Source organism: Cyprinodon tularosa, unplaced genomic scaffold (genome assembly GCF_016077235.1).
Source record: "Cyprinodon tularosa strain WSP-4 unplaced genomic scaffold, ASM1607723v1 ctg88, whole genome shotgun sequence".
NCBI classification, from domain to species: Eukaryota; Metazoa; Chordata; class Actinopteri; order Cyprinodontiformes; family Cyprinodontidae; genus Cyprinodon; species Cyprinodon tularosa.
Window position 1 is genome coordinate 2343406 of NW_024039651.1, and position 18324 is coordinate 2361729.

General features: G+C 39.8%; 1 protein-coding gene across 1 annotated transcript in view; it reads right to left on the reverse strand.

Annotated features, from left to right (window-relative positions):
* Nucleotides 1-2359: 2359 nt before the first annotated feature.
* The window catches only part of htr7c (5-hydroxytryptamine (serotonin) receptor 7c), a 53033-nt gene continuing 37068 nt past the window's right edge, over nt 2360-18324 (reverse strand). Inside the window, exon 2 of the mRNA XM_038273591.1 lies at nt 2360-4554. Coding sequence (XP_038129519.1) covers nt 3816-4554 — 739 coding nt within the window. The 3' untranslated portion in view covers nt 2360-3815. The remainder of the gene's footprint in view (nt 4555-18324) is intronic.

An 18324-nucleotide genomic window follows, 5' to 3' on the forward strand; every position in this document is an offset into this window, starting at 1 on the left:
CTGACCTGTTTTACAGGTGCTGATACAAGCCAATGAACCCTGGTCTCAATCAAACAACCTAACCAGGACTTACTGTTGGAGGGTGGTCTTGGCCTACTTTCAAAGAACTGTGGTGTAATTAGGATTTGGTGTGAATACAACCCTTGATCTGACCCAGCTACAGAAAACATACGTAATTCAACTTCAGCCAGCACACCAGTGAATATAGTACTGCCTTCTTACCCGATCCACTTTGTGTTGCTCAGGAACCCTGCAACCTGGGGGTTCTAGTACTTAGAGTTCCATTCCAGGAGGTGATTAAATAATCCAAAAAACAATCCGGAGCATTACAGGCCAATCTTGCAACAGCTAATGTCAGCATGTTTTTATTTTACAGGGAAAAAATGACTTGGCAAAATAGCCTATTTGGAAGAGTTTAAATTCAAATCTACCCAAGACGCTGCTTGTGATTAGAACCCCTTGCTACTGAACCCAAGAGTGTATGAATTAGAACTTGATTACTCGTGCAAAGGTTCACTGTTTCCTCTTCTTATAGATAATGACTGTTCCTAATCCTGAACTCCCTGAATCATAGAAGTTTCTTTCTAGATTGATTACTCATCCACTCTTGGCTTTTCTCAGGGAGGTGTGTGATTTGTTGCCTATTGAAATCTTTAGGCCTAATTCAGGAAGGAGACCAGGGGCCTCAAATAAAAGATGTGCGAGCCACCTCAAGTGACTCCTCTCGTGGCTCTGTTCTGAGCCCCTCACCCTGTTTCTAAGAAAGAGCCCAGGTATCTGCTTGTATTCGGATCTCGTTCTCTGGATCATTATCCAGATTTTCTCACCATAAGTAAGGGTAGGAGCATAGACCGACTGCTAAATTGAGAGCTTTGCCTTATGGCTCATCTTTCCCTGAAGGATTAATCCCAAAGGATAAATAAAGTTTAGTCTAAGTCTATAAGCTCTCTCTTTAACACAGTATACTGCTGTAGCCTGAGCATTATAGCAGCAGTTGCACTGATCTGTCTTTTGATTTTCCATTCCATTCTCCCCTCACTAGAGAACGGAACCACTACACACGTAACCCCTCCAATTCAGGCAGGGACTCCTACAACCTGAAGGGGATACGCCACTTGTTTCTAGTTGACTACATTGGCCTCAGACTTGGAGGAGCTGATTCTTATCCTGGTCGCTTCACACTCTACTGCATCCTGTAGATCTTGGCAGGACGGAGCCAGCAGAACAATATTATCCGCAAAAAGCAGGGTCCCTAAACCAGACCCCCCGCAGCCCTTGGCTGCACCTAGAAATCGTATCCATAAAAGTTATGAAAAGAAGCAGTGAAAGAGGGCAGCCCTGTCGGAGTCCAACAGGCACAAGGAACAGGTCAAGTGTGGACAATGCTCCTGCTCCACTTTTCCAGAACATTACTACTGTTAATAAAAATATTTAAAAACACTCATCCATTGTCAGACTCTTTAAGTGTTTTTTTTTTTTATTCAACAGGTCTAAGTAATGGGTGTGGCAGGTAAAATTAAGATCAGCTATTCAAGAAATATGGTTATTCATTTAACAGAGTTAAATTTTGATTTAACGAGATGTACTCTTTTTCACTGAATGAAATGAACTAAAAAAAACAAAAACAAATGGAAATTGCAGTATATAATCATTGGTTTTGTTGTGTGGTATGAAAAATCTTCAGTGCAGTAAACAATGAAAGCTGTATAATTACTCATGTATTGAAAACAAATATGAAAAATGATCAAGCACAAATAAAAAATGCATCGGACAAATGCTGCAAAGAAACAAGCTGCAAACAGGTGCAAATGCGCAGGAAATGTACAGTGAACAGCAACATGAGCCGCAAACACATGTAGGATGCAGACCACAATACATTGAAGACAAATGCAACAGAAAATGCTGCATTTACTAAAAATTATAGCAAAAACCTACAATCAATAAAACAAATGCAACGAAAGAATGCTGCAAAGAAAAACAAATTCCTACAATAATAGAAAGAAAATGATGCAATTGATGAAAACAGCAGCAAATTGGCAACACAAAGTGGAAGTACTCAAGACCACTAGAGAGAGTCAAACAAAGAATAAAACTATATCAGACCAGACCTTTTGTACAAACTGGTCAAGCTTTAACACAAGATCTTTTAAAAAGAAAGTTAGAGGAAGAAAGGAGAAGTTAGTTATCTTTCATTTCATTTTCAAACACATTGATGGACTTAAGTTATAGAATAATAGCATTGATATATATATATATATATATATATGTATATATATATATATATATACATATATATATATATATATATATATATATATACTTTTTTTCTGTGATTGCAACATGGATTTGTTTTGTTGATCATTGGTATTTTCCTCGACTTAAGTGAATGCTGCATTATTTTGTTTGCAGCGTTTTTCTGATGCATATGTTTATTTTTTGCCTCCGTTTTTGGAGCCCATTTTATTGTTGGCTGTGCGTTGGCACCTGTCGGCCATCATAAAAATCTGTATCATGATCCACAACTAGGAAGTGGACATGGTATCTAAAATAATACATATATATTCTCAAAGCATTCTTAATGTCGTGTTACGGATTGATACACAGTGACATTTGAAGTGTATCTTTATTTACAAAGTGATGAAATACACTGCCTCAGTCTAACATTTTAGAAGTAATGACAAAGCGGTCACACTGAGCACTCATATGCAGCTATAGACAGAATAATTTACATAGTAGAAAATATCAGTCAGTCAAAAAATAAAACAGCAGTACTTATGTTTTGAAAAAGAAATGTACAGTATTTTTAAAGAATTGAGGTAGAGAAAGCCACACACTGTTCAATGGTGATATTTGACAAGGGTTTATACTGTACAGGTCACAGCAGAGTTTAAAATGGGAGCTTAGTCAGCAGGGAAATGACCGCATCCTGACTTCAAAACAAGAATGGAAACATTGTTGACAACCAGTGAAAAACAAGAGTCTCAGGAACAGAGCAATTGTTCAAGTGAAAAGGTCAGGAGCTACTGTGGAATGAGACCGATCAAGGTAAAGTGACCAGAGTAGGAACCCCCCACCCCCCGTACAGTCTTTAGGTTCTTGACACATACAGTAATGAAGGAGTTGAAGCGTGTAGTTTTATGTTTGGCTAAACCATTAAAACAGTTTTTGAAGATGGCTCTTTTCCAAATGTAGGTTTTGGTTGATGAGGACAATGAAATGTGAGAAAAAAATTTTCACATAGATATTTTACAGAAATCCATTTGTGTGTTTAAGAGTAATGAACTCTTCCATTATAAGAACAGGAAATGTCTCTTTATGGTGGATTTTATAACACCCATGTAGAAAAGAGAATGACTCAAAGACACTGTGCCACAAAACAAAAACTCTTCCCTCTAAAACACCACTTTATTTTATGTACAGAAATCTTTTTAATTGATTTTTTGTTCTAGCTGAAAGCCCCAGGGTAATTGTTTTTGTTTACATGTCATTTCTTTTTGTTGCTGTAATATCACACCATAAATCAGGAGCTAGGATGTAATTGTGGCATGTGCACAAAAGCAGCTTCAGTATAAGTGGCCCATCAAGGAGGCACAATGCTGTTGTTTTTTTCTTTAAATAGAATGACTGAATCATCTGCAAACTGAAGTAATCCTGCTGTCTCCATGGCTTCATAGAGGGGCTTAAGAACAACCAAGAAAGAGTTTCCATCATTAGTCTGTGCCTTATCTACAGGTCTGCTGTGTGCGCAGACAATAAACACATTTTAAAAACAGAAACACCTTCTGCCACATTTTATGCTGGTTATTCTTCCAGGTTTACACCTTAAGAGCCTCGTGCACCCCCACAGCAGACAGCCGACGGTTGATATTGCGATAGCGGCAGCGGAGGAGGTCACGGTAGGTGGAGCGCAGGTCTCGGTTGAAGAAGGCGTAGATAAAGGGGTTCATCAGCGAGTTGGCATACCCCAACCAGAGCAGAGTGCGTTCCAGCCAGATGGGCACACAGCTGCACTCCACCCCACAGATAAACGGCCTGGCAGTGGTCAGGATGAAGAATGGCAGCCAGCACACAGCAAAGACACCCACGATCACCCCGAGTGTAGTGGCTGCTTTCTGCTCCCGTTTGAAGATGGAGATGTTTTTCCGCTCGCGGTTCAGCAGGCGAGACAAGGCGGCGCACTCCTCCGCCACGCCGGGTGGCTTAAGGCCCTGCATGCGGAGTGCCTCGTTAGCGACCGTTTCAAGGCGTTCGCGCCGTGACAAGTCTGTGAAGCGGTGCTTGGCTCCGCTCTTCCGAGCTGCTCTGAAAATCTTGTAATACATGAAGAGCATTACCAGCATAGGGATGTAAAAGGCTACTGCTGTAGAGTAGATGGTGTAACCAAAGTCTTGGCTAATGAGGCACACGCCAGCCGTGTGGACGTTTTTGGCCCATCCACAGAAAGGTGGCAGGGTGATGGATGCTGACACCAGCCACACTCCCAGGATCATCTTAGCCATCAGCTGACCATTCTGACGTGCTGGGTAGGTGAGAGGCCGTGTGATCCCAAGATATCTGCATTAAAGGAAGCAGAGAGACATCAAGATAATTTTAATAAATTTATTTGGGAGCATTAACACTGCTTGACTGAGTCTAAAACCATGCGTTAGACTTATCTTACCCTGCATTTCAAAAGTATTCGTAGCACTTAAACCTTTGGAATTCTAACACAATGCAACCAAATAAGTAAATGCATTTTACTGATGTGTGATACTGTGGTGTGAATATATATATTTAGTCTCCTACAGTACCTTGATACTCACAAGACACATGTGTGTATTTTAATCTCAGTATAAATCTTGCTGCTCTGCAAAGGCCTCAGGGAATTGCTACATCTGTGAGCAAACAGTATTACAGCCCAAGAAAGAAAGCAGACAGTTTAGGGATAAAGTGAGGAAGTATAAGGCAACTTTTGGCCCCCACACACAAAAAAATGTATATGGTTAGCAAGTCATTCTACACATCAGCATGAACACACAGGGATGAGGACTAAAGTCAGACTTGTCCCATGTATAGTAATTTAAAAATCAACTTTGACCTACTTTCAAAACATGCTTTTTTTTTACCTGTCTGTCTGAGCCCCACACAGAAGAGGGGATAAAATCTAGTAGTGCTGAAGTAACATTAAGCCAGGCATACACTGTGCCATATTTTTAATCGTTGCAAGCAGCTACAGATCAAATTGCATGATGAAACTGCAGGGTTTAAAAGTTCACAGCTCACGATGTCTATTCTGTGCGGCCCAAAACTCTGACGTAATCTACTTGCTCACATTGTACATCTAAGAAACTTAGGTAGAAAAACTTCACAACTCAACAACTTTAGAAAAATGGATTTAGACCTTTTTACTTTAGAAAAAAATAGCAAGTATTACAGATTAAAATAAAATAATGTTGTAACCATAGAAATCATTTAAATACTTAAAAATAGTACCTAAAATAAATGCTGATGATTTATATGGAAATATTGTATGTGACATTTTTCATTTCCTAGTTGAAGATAAGGATTATTCCTTAGATATTAAAATGTAGTTTTTTTTACAGCAAAAGTTCCATGACAGAACATTACAACTTTAAAATGAATTTAATCTTAACACTTGCAAAAATGCTTGCAGAAAATAATTGTGAATATTTGTGGAGCACACTAAACGCATAGTGACCTGGCCTGATGGGAGGAAGGTTAGGGTAATATAGAAATTAAACGTGGGACATATAGAAGAATTGAGATTTGGCCGGAAGTTTAGAGTCCAGCACAATGACCCTAATCATACTGCCAGAGCTACAGTTGAATAGAATTAGTTCAAATCATGTTCTTGTGTTTAAATGGTCCAGTTAAAGTCGAGACAGAAATCCAATAGAAATGATGTAGCAAGGCTTTTAATTTGTTACTGGCAGACGCTCAGCATTTTTCTTGGCAGAAGCGGAGCTATTTGTAGGAAAAAAAATCCCAAAACTGTATAAGCAGTATATATATATACACTATATTGCCAAAAGTATTTGCTCACCCATCCAAATTATTGGAATCAGGTGTTCCAATCACTTCCATGGCCACAGGTGTATAAATTCAAGCACCTAGGCATGCAGACTGTTTTTACAAACATTTGTGAAAGAATGGGTCGCTCTCAGGAGCTCAGTGAATTCCAGCGTGGAACTGTGATAGGATGCCACCTGTGCAACAAATCCAGTCGTGAAATTTCCTCGCTCCTAAATATTCCACAGTCAACTGTCAGCTGTATTATAAGAAAATGGAAGTGTTTGGGAACGACAGCAACTCAGCCACGAAGAGGTAGGCCACGTAAACTGACGGAGCGGGGTCAGCGGATGCTGACGCGCATAGTGCGAAGAGGTCGCCAACTTTCTGCAGAGTCAATCACTACAGACCTCCAAACTTCATGTGGCCTTCAGATTAGCTCAAGAACAGTGCGCAGAGAGCTTCATGGAATGGGTTTCCATGGTCGAGCAGCTGCATCCAAGCCATACATCACCAAGTGCAATGCAAAGCGTCGGATGCGGTGGTGTAAAGCACGCCGCCACTGGACTCTAGAGCAGTGGAGACGCGTTCTCTGGAGTGACGAATCGCGCTTCTCCATCTGGCAATCTGATGGACGGGTCTGGGTTTGGCGGTTGCCAGGAGAACGGTACTTGTCTGACTGCATTGTGCCAAGTGTAAAGTTTGGTGGAGGGGGGATTATGGTGTGAGGTTGTTTTTCAGGAGCTGGGCTTGGCCCCTTAGTTCCAGTGAAAGGAACTCTGAATGCTTCAGCATACCAAGACATTTTGGACAATTCCATGCTCCCAACTTTGTGGGAACAGTTTGGAGCTGGCCCCTTCCTCTTCCAACATGACTGTGCACCAGTGCACAAAGCAAGGTCCATAAAGACATGGATGACAGAGTCTGGTGTGGATGAACTTGACTGGCCTGCACAGAGTCCTGACCTCAACCCGATAGAACACCTTTGGGATGAATTAGAGCGGAGACTGAGAGCCAGGCCTTCTCGTCCAACATCAGTGTGCGACCTCACAAATGCGCTTCTGGAAGAATGGTCAAAAATTCCCATAAACACACTCCTAAACCTTGTGGACAGCCTTCCCAGAAGAGTTGAAGCTGTTCTAGCTGCAAAGGGTGGACCGACGTCATATTGAACCCTATGGATTAGGAACGGGATGTCACTTAAGCTCATATGTGAGTCAAGGCAGGTGAGCAAATACTTTTGGCAATATAGTGTATATATATATATATATATATATATATATATATATATATATATATATATATATATATATATATATATATATATATATATATATATATATATATATATATATATATATATATATATATATATATATATATATATATATATATATATATATATATATATATATATATATATATATATATATATATATATATATATATATATATATATATATATATATATATATATATATATATATATATTTATATATATCAAAGGGATGGAACACATTTGCACAGCTCTTAATACTGAAGAGACCACTGGACAGGTGAGGTTTTTTATTAGATGGTGCCATTAAATGCATTTCTTTAAGAGGTCATAACCGCTGTTAGAGCCTGGAGACTTAACCCTTCTTTACTGTGGCACCTGGAGCTTAGCAGCACGAAAAAGAGCTATCAATCAGATAGGCAGCACATTGGATTCAAATAGCAGCTGAGGGGTGTCAGAGGAATAAAAATAGGTGTGAAAACCTTGGATAAGTGAAGAACAGAGAAAATAGCCACTATTCTCAGAAAATGAAGAAATGTGTGTCTACTTCACACCATATTTTGGCTCAATTCAATTCATCTCGAGCACCGAATGTGTCATTGATAAAACCTTGTACATCTGAGGCTTTAAGCTGTCTCCTTGGTTTCTTTACTCGATTGTTAATCAAAAGATAAAGAGAGGATTTAGAGAACAGGAGGCAATTCTCCCTGTCGTACAGCAGTGATGCTATCAGTGTGAGAATCGAACTCAGCTCAGTCAGCTTAGGAGGGATTCATGCTCTCGTAGAGAAGCTTTCAGATGCTGACTTTCCCCTCATACACACTTGGCTCCAGTCGGCTCCAACAGAGGCTGAAACTTGTCACTCATGCAAGCCAGCGAAATCTGCAAGACAGACATTCCCACTTGGCTGTCAAGCAGCAGTCCTAACACTGCATTTTTCTAAACTTTATGGAGCATTCAGCATCCCAGCATTATGGTGATGCTTTCTAAGCTGCTAACAGTGCAAATGGCAAGGACCTTCATTGCAATGATTTAGTGTGGACAATACAGGGCTGACATGCAGTTAAGGTGAAAACATTTGGTTCTTAACACAGATGCAAGCAGCTTAGACCTCACTCACTTGAACATCTGACAAACATCAGAATTTTTTTAACCCATTATTTAGAAAAAAGCTGTGCATAGCTGTTTTCTAATCTCTTACTTCCTTTCTGGGTCACATGCATTTATAATTTGAAGGACATCTGCCTCACATGCATTTCATATCAAAATACATCAGCATTGTCATGACAACAAGTGAGATATCCATCACCCTATGAGTAAAGAAGAACTGAAGAGACCTGGACAGAAGAAAACTTGACACATTGCACTGCAGTTGCTCTTTGCATTGCTGCAGCTTGGATGTTTCCCTGGATGTTATATGAATTACAAATAGATCTTGTGTCATATACAGGCAGACTCAGATTTCAGTTTAATCTCATACCATTTATTCACACCTTTTAAAGATCCCTTGGCTCAGGTTAGCTGTGAAAAATGGATCCTATAAACGGATTCAGCTTACAGCGCCTTGAACCACGGGTATGACCTGTTTACTACACGGAATTAAAATTAAACTATGCAACAGGGAATGAAAGCAGTCAGATGGGCAATATCGAACAGATACAAGACAAACGTAGGGATTGGCTCTCATCAAGCTGAGGGGATGCTTAGATATACATAATGGATTGGCAAAAAACCCTCCGGCTGCATTATTGAATGATGAGACAGCTGTCTGCGGAGGTAACTATGTGTCTGGAGCTGCAGAGGGCAGACATCCACAACTATGACTCATTTTCTAATTCCATTTCAGAAATGTTATCAGTCTTATTAGAAAAAAATATATTTATTTATTTGCCAGCTCTTGCTTCACAAACATAATCTCCATGAGTCAGGCATAACATTATGAATGCCTACCTAATAATTGGTTACACCTTTTGTCACTTAAACATCAGGATTGGCATTGTAGTTTCTTGCAGTAAAATCCTAGCAGTAGATACTTTAATTCTTGTCAGAAGTGAGGTAGAATCTCCTAATATTGGACATATTGTTCGAGTATATCCCACAGGTGCTTTAATCAATGGATGCTAGTAAAATCTGGGAACCACGTCTCTTCCTGCTCTGCTTTTCCTGAATCATGTTTTCTGTGCTTGTGCAAATTCTCAGACATTTGGGTCATGTCAACCACAAACAAAAACTTTTTGTTATAAGAACTCCGAGTTAGCGGTTTAACAATATTTTCCTCATTTGCAGAGGAGAAAGGAAAAGAATGCAAACATGTCAGGAAATCACTTGAGGCATGTGGTTATTCAAACTGGATACTTGTTAACTTGGCCAACAGAACAAAATCAAATCATTGTATTTCCATATGTGTAAGCAGTTTCTGAGAAACTTGGGAGGATTTTCTTTAAACATAGCGTAGCACTGAAATTCAAACCCAACAACACACTCAGACAAAAACTGGTTCATGGCAAAGACAAACCACTTGCCATTTGTTTATGCATTCTAGAGCAACTCCTATATTGGAGAAACAAACAACTATACTGTACATATGCACGGAGCGGCACAGGAGAGTCTGCAGCCTAGGATGAGATTATGTTGTGTAGTTGCACCTCAAAATCAAGGGTATCACCTTTCACAACGACAACGTTAAGATTTTTGACAGAGAGGACAGATGGTTTGAAAGAGGGGTAAATAAAGCCATCTTTGTTAAAACAGAACAGAGAAGGAGGATTGTGGTTTCACCTTCCCAACATTGATAAACCGTTGCACAAGCATACTCATAAGTAAATTGGCAGAACAAAAGACTTTTTTCATATCCTCAGTGGAGTTTCGAGATACAATCTACTCTTGAAATGTGTCTTTGCGCTCCTGTCATTTATCCAGAAGTTCTGCAATCGCACTTTTTCTCTCACTCCCAACTTGGAGGTTGGCTTAATATTTAGCACGCCTTACCTGGAACTGCCTTTACAAATTACTCTTTTTGTTATTTGACATCTTTCCTTGGATCCATGGCCTGGGACACACCCGCCGTTTTTTTTTTTTACCGCCACCTGTCAGCCAACACGTCATGCTGAAAAATGTTTTGCAGGCTATGCAAAAATCTTTATTGAAAGAAATATTTACATTTATTGTTTGAATTTATGTATGACACAAATTTGTACAGCATTTGGGAAGCACAATGAATGTATGTTAGACCTCCTGCACATCAAAACAAACAAACAACCAAAAAAAAAAATCTATATTCTTCCATTTTCATACATTTTTGATAGAGCTTCAGGGAGCCGCAAAGGGGGCATTAAATAGAAGCGGGTTGCTGAACGCTGCTCTAGTGCAAACCTACAGAACTGACAAAGACTCTTAGGTGTTAAAAAGTCTTCAGAAAAATGGAGCAAAAGTCTGGTTACCTGCTGATGAAGATTTTCAGTCATCCAGGTCATAGTCATTCCGTAAAAGTTCAAAAAATATCCACTGGACATGGTTTCCAAGATTTGAAGACGTTTCGCCACCTCTCCAGGAAGCTTTCTCAATTCAAATGTCTGGATCCAAAGTGAGTTTGAGTCTTATATAGACTCAAACTCAAAGGTAACCAGTCTCTTATACAGACTGGTTACCTGCAATTCCAGTTTGTTTTTTGGTTTTTTCCTCCTTTATGGCGTAGCACAAAAAACAGCTAGAATATGCCACAGACACCAGGGATCACAGTTTATGTTAAATGGTATACTCTCTACAACAATGGTAAGGTTGGTGTTAGCTGAAAAGGTAACATCCACAAAGATGGCAGATGACCCAGAAATTTACCAGCAGAACATCAGCCAAAGCATCAGCCCTTTCATCAGACCACTATGCAGCCCCCGCCCATGGGGAACTGTAATCTCTGAAACCTGTCTCTTAGAACAAGAAGTAAATTCTTCACAACAACTGCATCAGAAAACACAGGACATCCTTTGCACCCTATATGTGTCAATGAGGCTTTGACTTACTTAGACTTTAGTCTAAAAAAGCCTTAACCATTATCGAAATCACTGAAATACTTATGTGCTAAATTTAATGTCATCAAACATGGACCTTTATGGCAAGACAATTAGCAATTGCCTGTTCCCCAACAAGATTCATAATAAAGGGACAACCAATGTTATATCCTTCAACCTAAATTCCCAACAAACACCATCATATCCCTGGATAAGCTGATCAGGAAGGCCAGCTCTGTGATTGGATGCCCTCTGGACTCAGAGCAGGAGGTGGGAAACAAGAGGGTGCTAACTAAATTAACATCTCTGTTGGATAATGTCTCCCAACCCATGCTGTTGCAGAGCTTCACGGACAGACTGCTGAACCCTAAATGCACCAGGGGGCGTTATCACAGATACTTCCACCAAGCAGCTGTAAGACTTTCTAACCCTGACTGTTCCCAACAACCTCAATAAATTGATTCATGCTGATTTTTCATAGTTTCTATCTTAGTCAGTTAAATAACATGCTGTTGTCATCTTGCAAATCTCTGATGTTGCTGTTATTTTCAAATATCCATTACTGTCAAAATGTCCATAGCTGTATATTGGTTATTCATTTTTCAGGTGCACATTTTTTTATTGTTAAAACACTGTGCAGTACAGTATTTTATTGTTTATCTTTTAATTCATCACTATTACGTTATTGGGCTGCTTAGAGGCACAAGTGAGTAGCACTGCTGCCTTGCAGCAAAAAGGTTCCAGGTTTGATTCCCAGGCCCAGGGTCTTTCTGCATGGAGTTTGCATGTTCTCCCTGAGCATTTGTTGGTTCTCTCCGGGTACACCAGCTTCCTCCCACAGTCCAAAAACATGACTGTTAGGTTAATTGGCTTCTCTAATTTCTCCTTAGGTGTGAGTGTGTGCGTGAATGGTTGGAGATAGCTGGAGATAGACACCAGCACCCCTCATGACCCCGTTTGGGATAAGTGTGACAGAGAATGGATGAATGGATAATATGTTATTATTACAAATTTTTCTAAGGTCCACATTTGTGGGACCACTTTTTTCTATAATATTTTTGCTGCTGTAAACATCAGAATTTCCCCATAGTGGGACAATAAAGGGATTTTCTATTCTATTCTATACTATTCTATATTATCAGGTTGTGTTTTTTCCAACTCTTCAGCTCTAACTGGACAGTTAAAATAAGAGTAAAAACTGCACGTGTATCAAGTTTAAGTTTAAAGCCATTGCAATTTATCATCATGGCATATACTCACTTTATCACTACAGTTTCAGGACATTTCATCATGTTTTATTGCTGTGCAATTTTTTGATATAAAATAATATTTTTTAAAAGTACTTAAATTTATTCTCCTTATACCATATTAGAACCGTGGGGGATACCTCACAGCGGAAGCACAAAATCAAGCCAAAAAAACAGTGGCATCTGATTATAATCACCTCCCATTAAACAGCATGAATAGAACCATAGAGCGTGGCACGAGCATGAGGGGGGTTAGAGGCTTGTTTTCAGATCACCAGAGGATTTGGGGCATATCCGCAGCCACAGCAACCCTCAGGGATTACCCAGCCACTGCAAAAAGCGTGCCCAGGCTAATGGAGAATTCCATTACTTCTGCCAGCCTGCCTACCAGAGAGCAGTAAAGGAAACTATTTTCTGCACTTAAGGACTATAAGAGGCCATAGTGTGCAGCAGCCGTCTGTCATCACCAGCGGCGCCTCTTGAACCTCTTATATCCGAGAGGGCATACATATTGAAATATTCAAGAGTAGGAGTTGGTTTTAAGTGTAAAGTGAACATATTTTTAAATAGGAACCAGAAAATAAATGCATCACACAGTTTCCACAGCAAAAACAATCAAATCTTTGTTCATTTATCTGACTTGAAAAGTGAATGTCAGTTCATCGTAGAATAATTTTAGGTAATGCATTCAGAAAGTCTTGTCAAGTGCTGCCATATTTCCTGTCTTGGTCTTTTGCATGTCAGTGAAATGGGCGCAGAGATCCACACACTAACTGAAAATCATCACTTTTGAGATACAACTGTCTTCAAAAATTCTGAAAGGCACAGCTTGGCCTCTTTCTATCCATCGCTCAGCTGCAGCTATTCCCTGCTTTCATGCTTGGTTTGTTTTAGAAAAAGTGATTGAGAGTGTTAAAAAAAAAGGGAAAATCTGAAAACCCAAATTTTCTATCTCTCCAGTTGTCAGATGCAAAATGAAGACTTTTAAAGCAAACTTTTCAACCCTTTTTTTAGAATTATAGTTTTATTTATATGAAATTTATAAAGAATTAAAAGGGTGAGGGCATAATTTTTCCATTATTACTTGAAATGTTGATGAATAGTCTGACTCTAAATCTACAGTGATAAAACTCAGCAAGGAGCTGATCCTCAAATGTAAAAATCTGACAAAAAAGACAATATATCTCTACAACTTACCAAAAAAGGCAATTAATGTATATCGCTATCATCCTCTATGCATGAGCCAGTTACCCAGGCTGGGATTTTTTTGCTAAAATGTAGAAATGTGCATTTTACCCCTATCAATGTTTGCAGAAGCTTTAAACTGTAATATTGCTTTGGTGGTTTAAACAGATTCTGATGATAGATAAGGAGAAATTAGCAGTGATTTCTCCCATCATATTCTGTCCTGTCATATTCATATCCTGTTATAGATATTGTAATATTTCTCTTTGAGTAACAATTATCAGTGTGTAATGAAAAACAACAAGAGTGCAAACTAGGACCACTGTTCCTACCACCTGAAAGGAAGTATGCCACAAATGTCTTTTAAGTATAAAAACGGTTTGACAGGAAATTAATAAATAAACAATTTTAAAGCTTCAAGATGAACAGAAAAGTCAAATGCATAAAATGTCCAATACTGAGGTTGTATCTTGAAAGTACGGTGTTAATTCTGCTCTACCATCCATTCATCGGGACATGCTGCTGTCAGCTGGTGGGAACACTGGTCATAGGTTCTGTCAGGGTGAGGCCGGCGCTTATCTCCTCTAGTCTATGGGTGAAAGGCAGGCTGCACCTTGGACAGGTCACCAGTTTGTCGCAGAGCATCACAGAGACACACAATCATTTGTACAGATGGACAATTTAGAGAAGCCAATTAACATTTTTTTTGACTGGGAGGGTGAAGTACCCAGGGAGATCCCATACATGCACAGGGAGAACATACAGTCACTATGGCACGTTGCAGCCCCTAATTCTGCTCTTAAGTTTAATACAACTACGCCATAACTTTATTGATGATAACATCAGTGGACTTTTTACTTTGTAGTGTAGAAAGTAAAAGTTCATCCTGTAATTGGAGGGCTGCCGGTTTGAATCCAAGCTCAGTTGTTGAGTCTTTAGGCAAGATGCCTATCTGGCATTGTTAAAGTGTTAGTGGTCAGAGGACCCGGTAGTGGCTGTTTACAGCAGCCTTGCCTCTGTCAGCGTGCCCCAGGCCAGCTATGGCTATATTGTATCAAACAGCATGGGATTAATTACTCCTGTTTCTCTGATGATACTCAGTTATACTTGTCCAAAAATCCTGGATAAGTCTTAACACTGGTACAGTATATGGTGTTGACATGATTCACTAGTGTCAGATAAATTCACCCTGATAAATATTAAAAATAAACTTTATTTTTGAATTTAAAGAGTGTTGCTACAAATTATTAACATTGTTTACTGTTTAACACTTTTAGTGTTATTTTAAAATGATTAGTTTGGAGCACTTGGATTTTTTGTTGTTTTATTTGCAAAGGCCTCCGTTTTCCATCCGTCTGTCCATCCATCCACAAATATACATCGAAGGTAAAGACAAGCAAAGAATAAAACTGTGGGTTTTATACTGAAGGTATGAATCAAAATGCTGAGAAAATAAGTCAACAAAGTAACAGGAATAACATAAACTGCTAACCCTAAGTCATGCCATAGGATCTAAATCAGATTTGAGTTGTGACATGATGGCCACACTAAAACCTTCATTTTGTACTGCTAAGTATTATATTAGGCTTTTTTATCCATTCCAATCTACATTTCCTGGTGTGCGTTGAATCATTGTTTATCTGTTTAACCAGTAAACAGGCTGAATATTACCGATTCTTGGTGGAAGATGTGTATCATTAGATATCTGCTTCTTTTGAATACATTAAACTCAGATTTATAAAAAATTATAGCTAACCACATTTTATTCAACACCCAAGATAGTTTTATTTAGTTTCTCCTTTAATATATAACTTGTCTAAGAGCTGGATTTTGTTAACCTGACAACAGCCAGATGTATGTCTCGCTCCGCCTAGCTCCACTCACATACATCTGGGAACCCGCTCATTGAAAGTGATTTCCCCAACCGAATTTATGGTCTGTCCAATCAGGATGCAGGGCGGGTGTGTCCTGGAGTGGAGAAGCGACCGTGAGATTCCAACAACAATGGCGGCTCGCATTGAGGAAGCAAGCGTTAGCATTGATGCTGCTATTTCTTCTGTGTTGTCCAATCTATCTGATATTGTTTCATTAAAAGAACATCAGAGAACGGCTTTGAAGGCTTTTGTTGGTGGAAACGATGTTTTCGCCCTTCTCCCAACCGGATTTGGCAAGAGCTTGATCTACCAAATGGCTCCTCCTCTCACAGCATCACGGGTTAGCTTCGGTGTGAGTGGTTGAAATAGCACGTCGATAAAGATGACAGACAAGTGGCTTATCCAATCATATGCAAGGAGTTTTGATAAGGCCCAGCCTTCAGTAAAGGCAATTCCTATGGCGGGTTTCCAGATGTACTGTATGTGAGTGGGGCTAGGCGGAGCGAGACATGCATCTGGCTGTTGTCAGGTTAGGATTTTGTTTCCTCTGAGGAAAACTTTGTTAAGGAATTTGTATTTTTGATAAATTTTTTTTTACAGATTAAACAACTGAAAAAGTGAAAAGAAGCAAATTAAACAAACAACATGGATGTTTAATGCTTAGGTGATCATCTAGTCCGTAGTGTGACCTTTGACACGTCAGCAGGGAAGCTTTACAACGTCATTCAAAACCTATGCAAATACATTTTCTGTGCTTCCAAATCAATGCAAACTAAACTTTTCAGGAGGGAAAGAGGAACTACATGAATATGTTGCTTGCATGCTGTTTTAAAGCTTTCTAATCTGCATTCAGAGGTTACGTTTTTTCTAAATTAAATTAATCTCTCTGTTCAGATTACCATAATTTCTAAATATTCCGGTTATATTTTCTTTACAAACAGCATCTCCAAAAATCTTCCCAACTAGCCATGCCCTCTGAGCGTAGATTCATTCTAATGCTTCTAAACTTGGTAGCTCACCTTTTACAGTTTCTGAGACACACCTAACTTCATAAAGAGGCTGCCTGTCCTGTGTTGTAAAGGTGTTTATGACGTCTGTTTAACTCCCTGTTAATTGTTAGGAAGCACTGGACTGGATATTTTATGGCCTTCCCAACATAACTCACCACCTGCCAGATTGGGAGAGGCTGCTGACTCTCCGCACATTAGAGATGATAGGCAGCTATTAGTGCCATAGTGATAAATTGATTCCCCTCCCATCAGTGGGCATCTCCATCCCCGTCGGAGCTGCCCGTCCTTGAAAAACAAAGCACTTACCCTACAGCCTCAACACAAGATAGACAATAGGGTATTGCAATAGAAGTTGACAGCTGAACATTACCCTTGAAGGCAGCAACTGATGAAGATGATTCTTTCATCTTTGTAGTGCAGATGAAACTTTCTGAGAAACAAACAGCAACTTGACTCAAGGGTGGCTCTGAAGATACATGACATTCTATCGTTTCTGGGAACAAAAGCTTTTATTCTGACTGGCCTTTTTTAGTCTGGGTTTGTGAAGGCTGCCATTACTGTTCAATACAGGGTGAGACACATCATTTCAACCGCAATGATGGTGCACACTTTTGGATAATCACTCGTGGGAGGCATTCTACGTTGCATCATTCCCAAATCCAGCGTTGGATGCATAATCAAAAATCCATTTAATTTATTTTTAGGATGTGCTTAAAAAGCATATTGGAGAGAGTTTGTTCCTTCATTCTTCCTTTTGACAGTAAATTGCTGTCAGGATGTTTCCTAAATTTAAACTGCTGCTTAATTCTATATGGTACTAATAGAGCTACATTCGGTTACTGGTAAGCCATTGATGTTAATTACTCTAACTGTGCTAACTCTAACCATAAACAGACATGTACACTATATTGCCAAAAGTATTTGCTCACCCATCCAAATTATTGGAATCAGGTGTTCCAATCACTTCCATGGCCACAGGTGTATAAATTCAAGCACCTAGGCATGCAGACTGTTTTTACAAACATTTGTGAAAGAATGGGTCGCTCTCAGGAGCTCAGTGAATTCCAGCGTGGAACTGTGATAGGATGCCACCTGTGCAACAAATCCAGTCGTGAAATTTCCTCGCTCCTAAATATTCCACAGTCAACTGTCAGCTGTATTATAAGAAAATGGAAGTGTTTGGGAACGACAGCAACTCAGCCACGAAGTGGTAGGCCACGTAAACTGACGGAGCGGGGTCAGCGGATGCTGACGCGCATAGTGCGAAGAGGTCGCCAACTTTCTGCAGAGTCAATCACTACAGACCTCCAAACTTCATGTGGCCTTCAGATTAGCTCAAGAACAGTGCGCAGAGAGCTTCACGGAATGGGTTTCCATGGTCGAGCAGCTGCATCCAAGCCATACATCACCAAGTGCAATGCAAAGCGTCGGATGCGGTGGTGTAAAGCACGCCGCCACTGGACTCTAGAGCAGTGGAGACGCGTTCTCTGGAGTGACGAATCGCGCTTCTCCATCTGGCAATCTGATGGACGGGTCTGGGTTTGGCGGTTGCCAGGAGAACGGTACTTGTCTGACTGCATTGTGCCAAGTGTAAAGTTTGTTGGAGGGGGGATTATGGTGTGGGGTTGTTTTTCAGGAGCTGGGCTTGGCCCCTTAGTTCCAGTGAAAGGAACTCTGAATGCTTCAGCATCCCAAGACATTTTGGACAATTCCATGCTC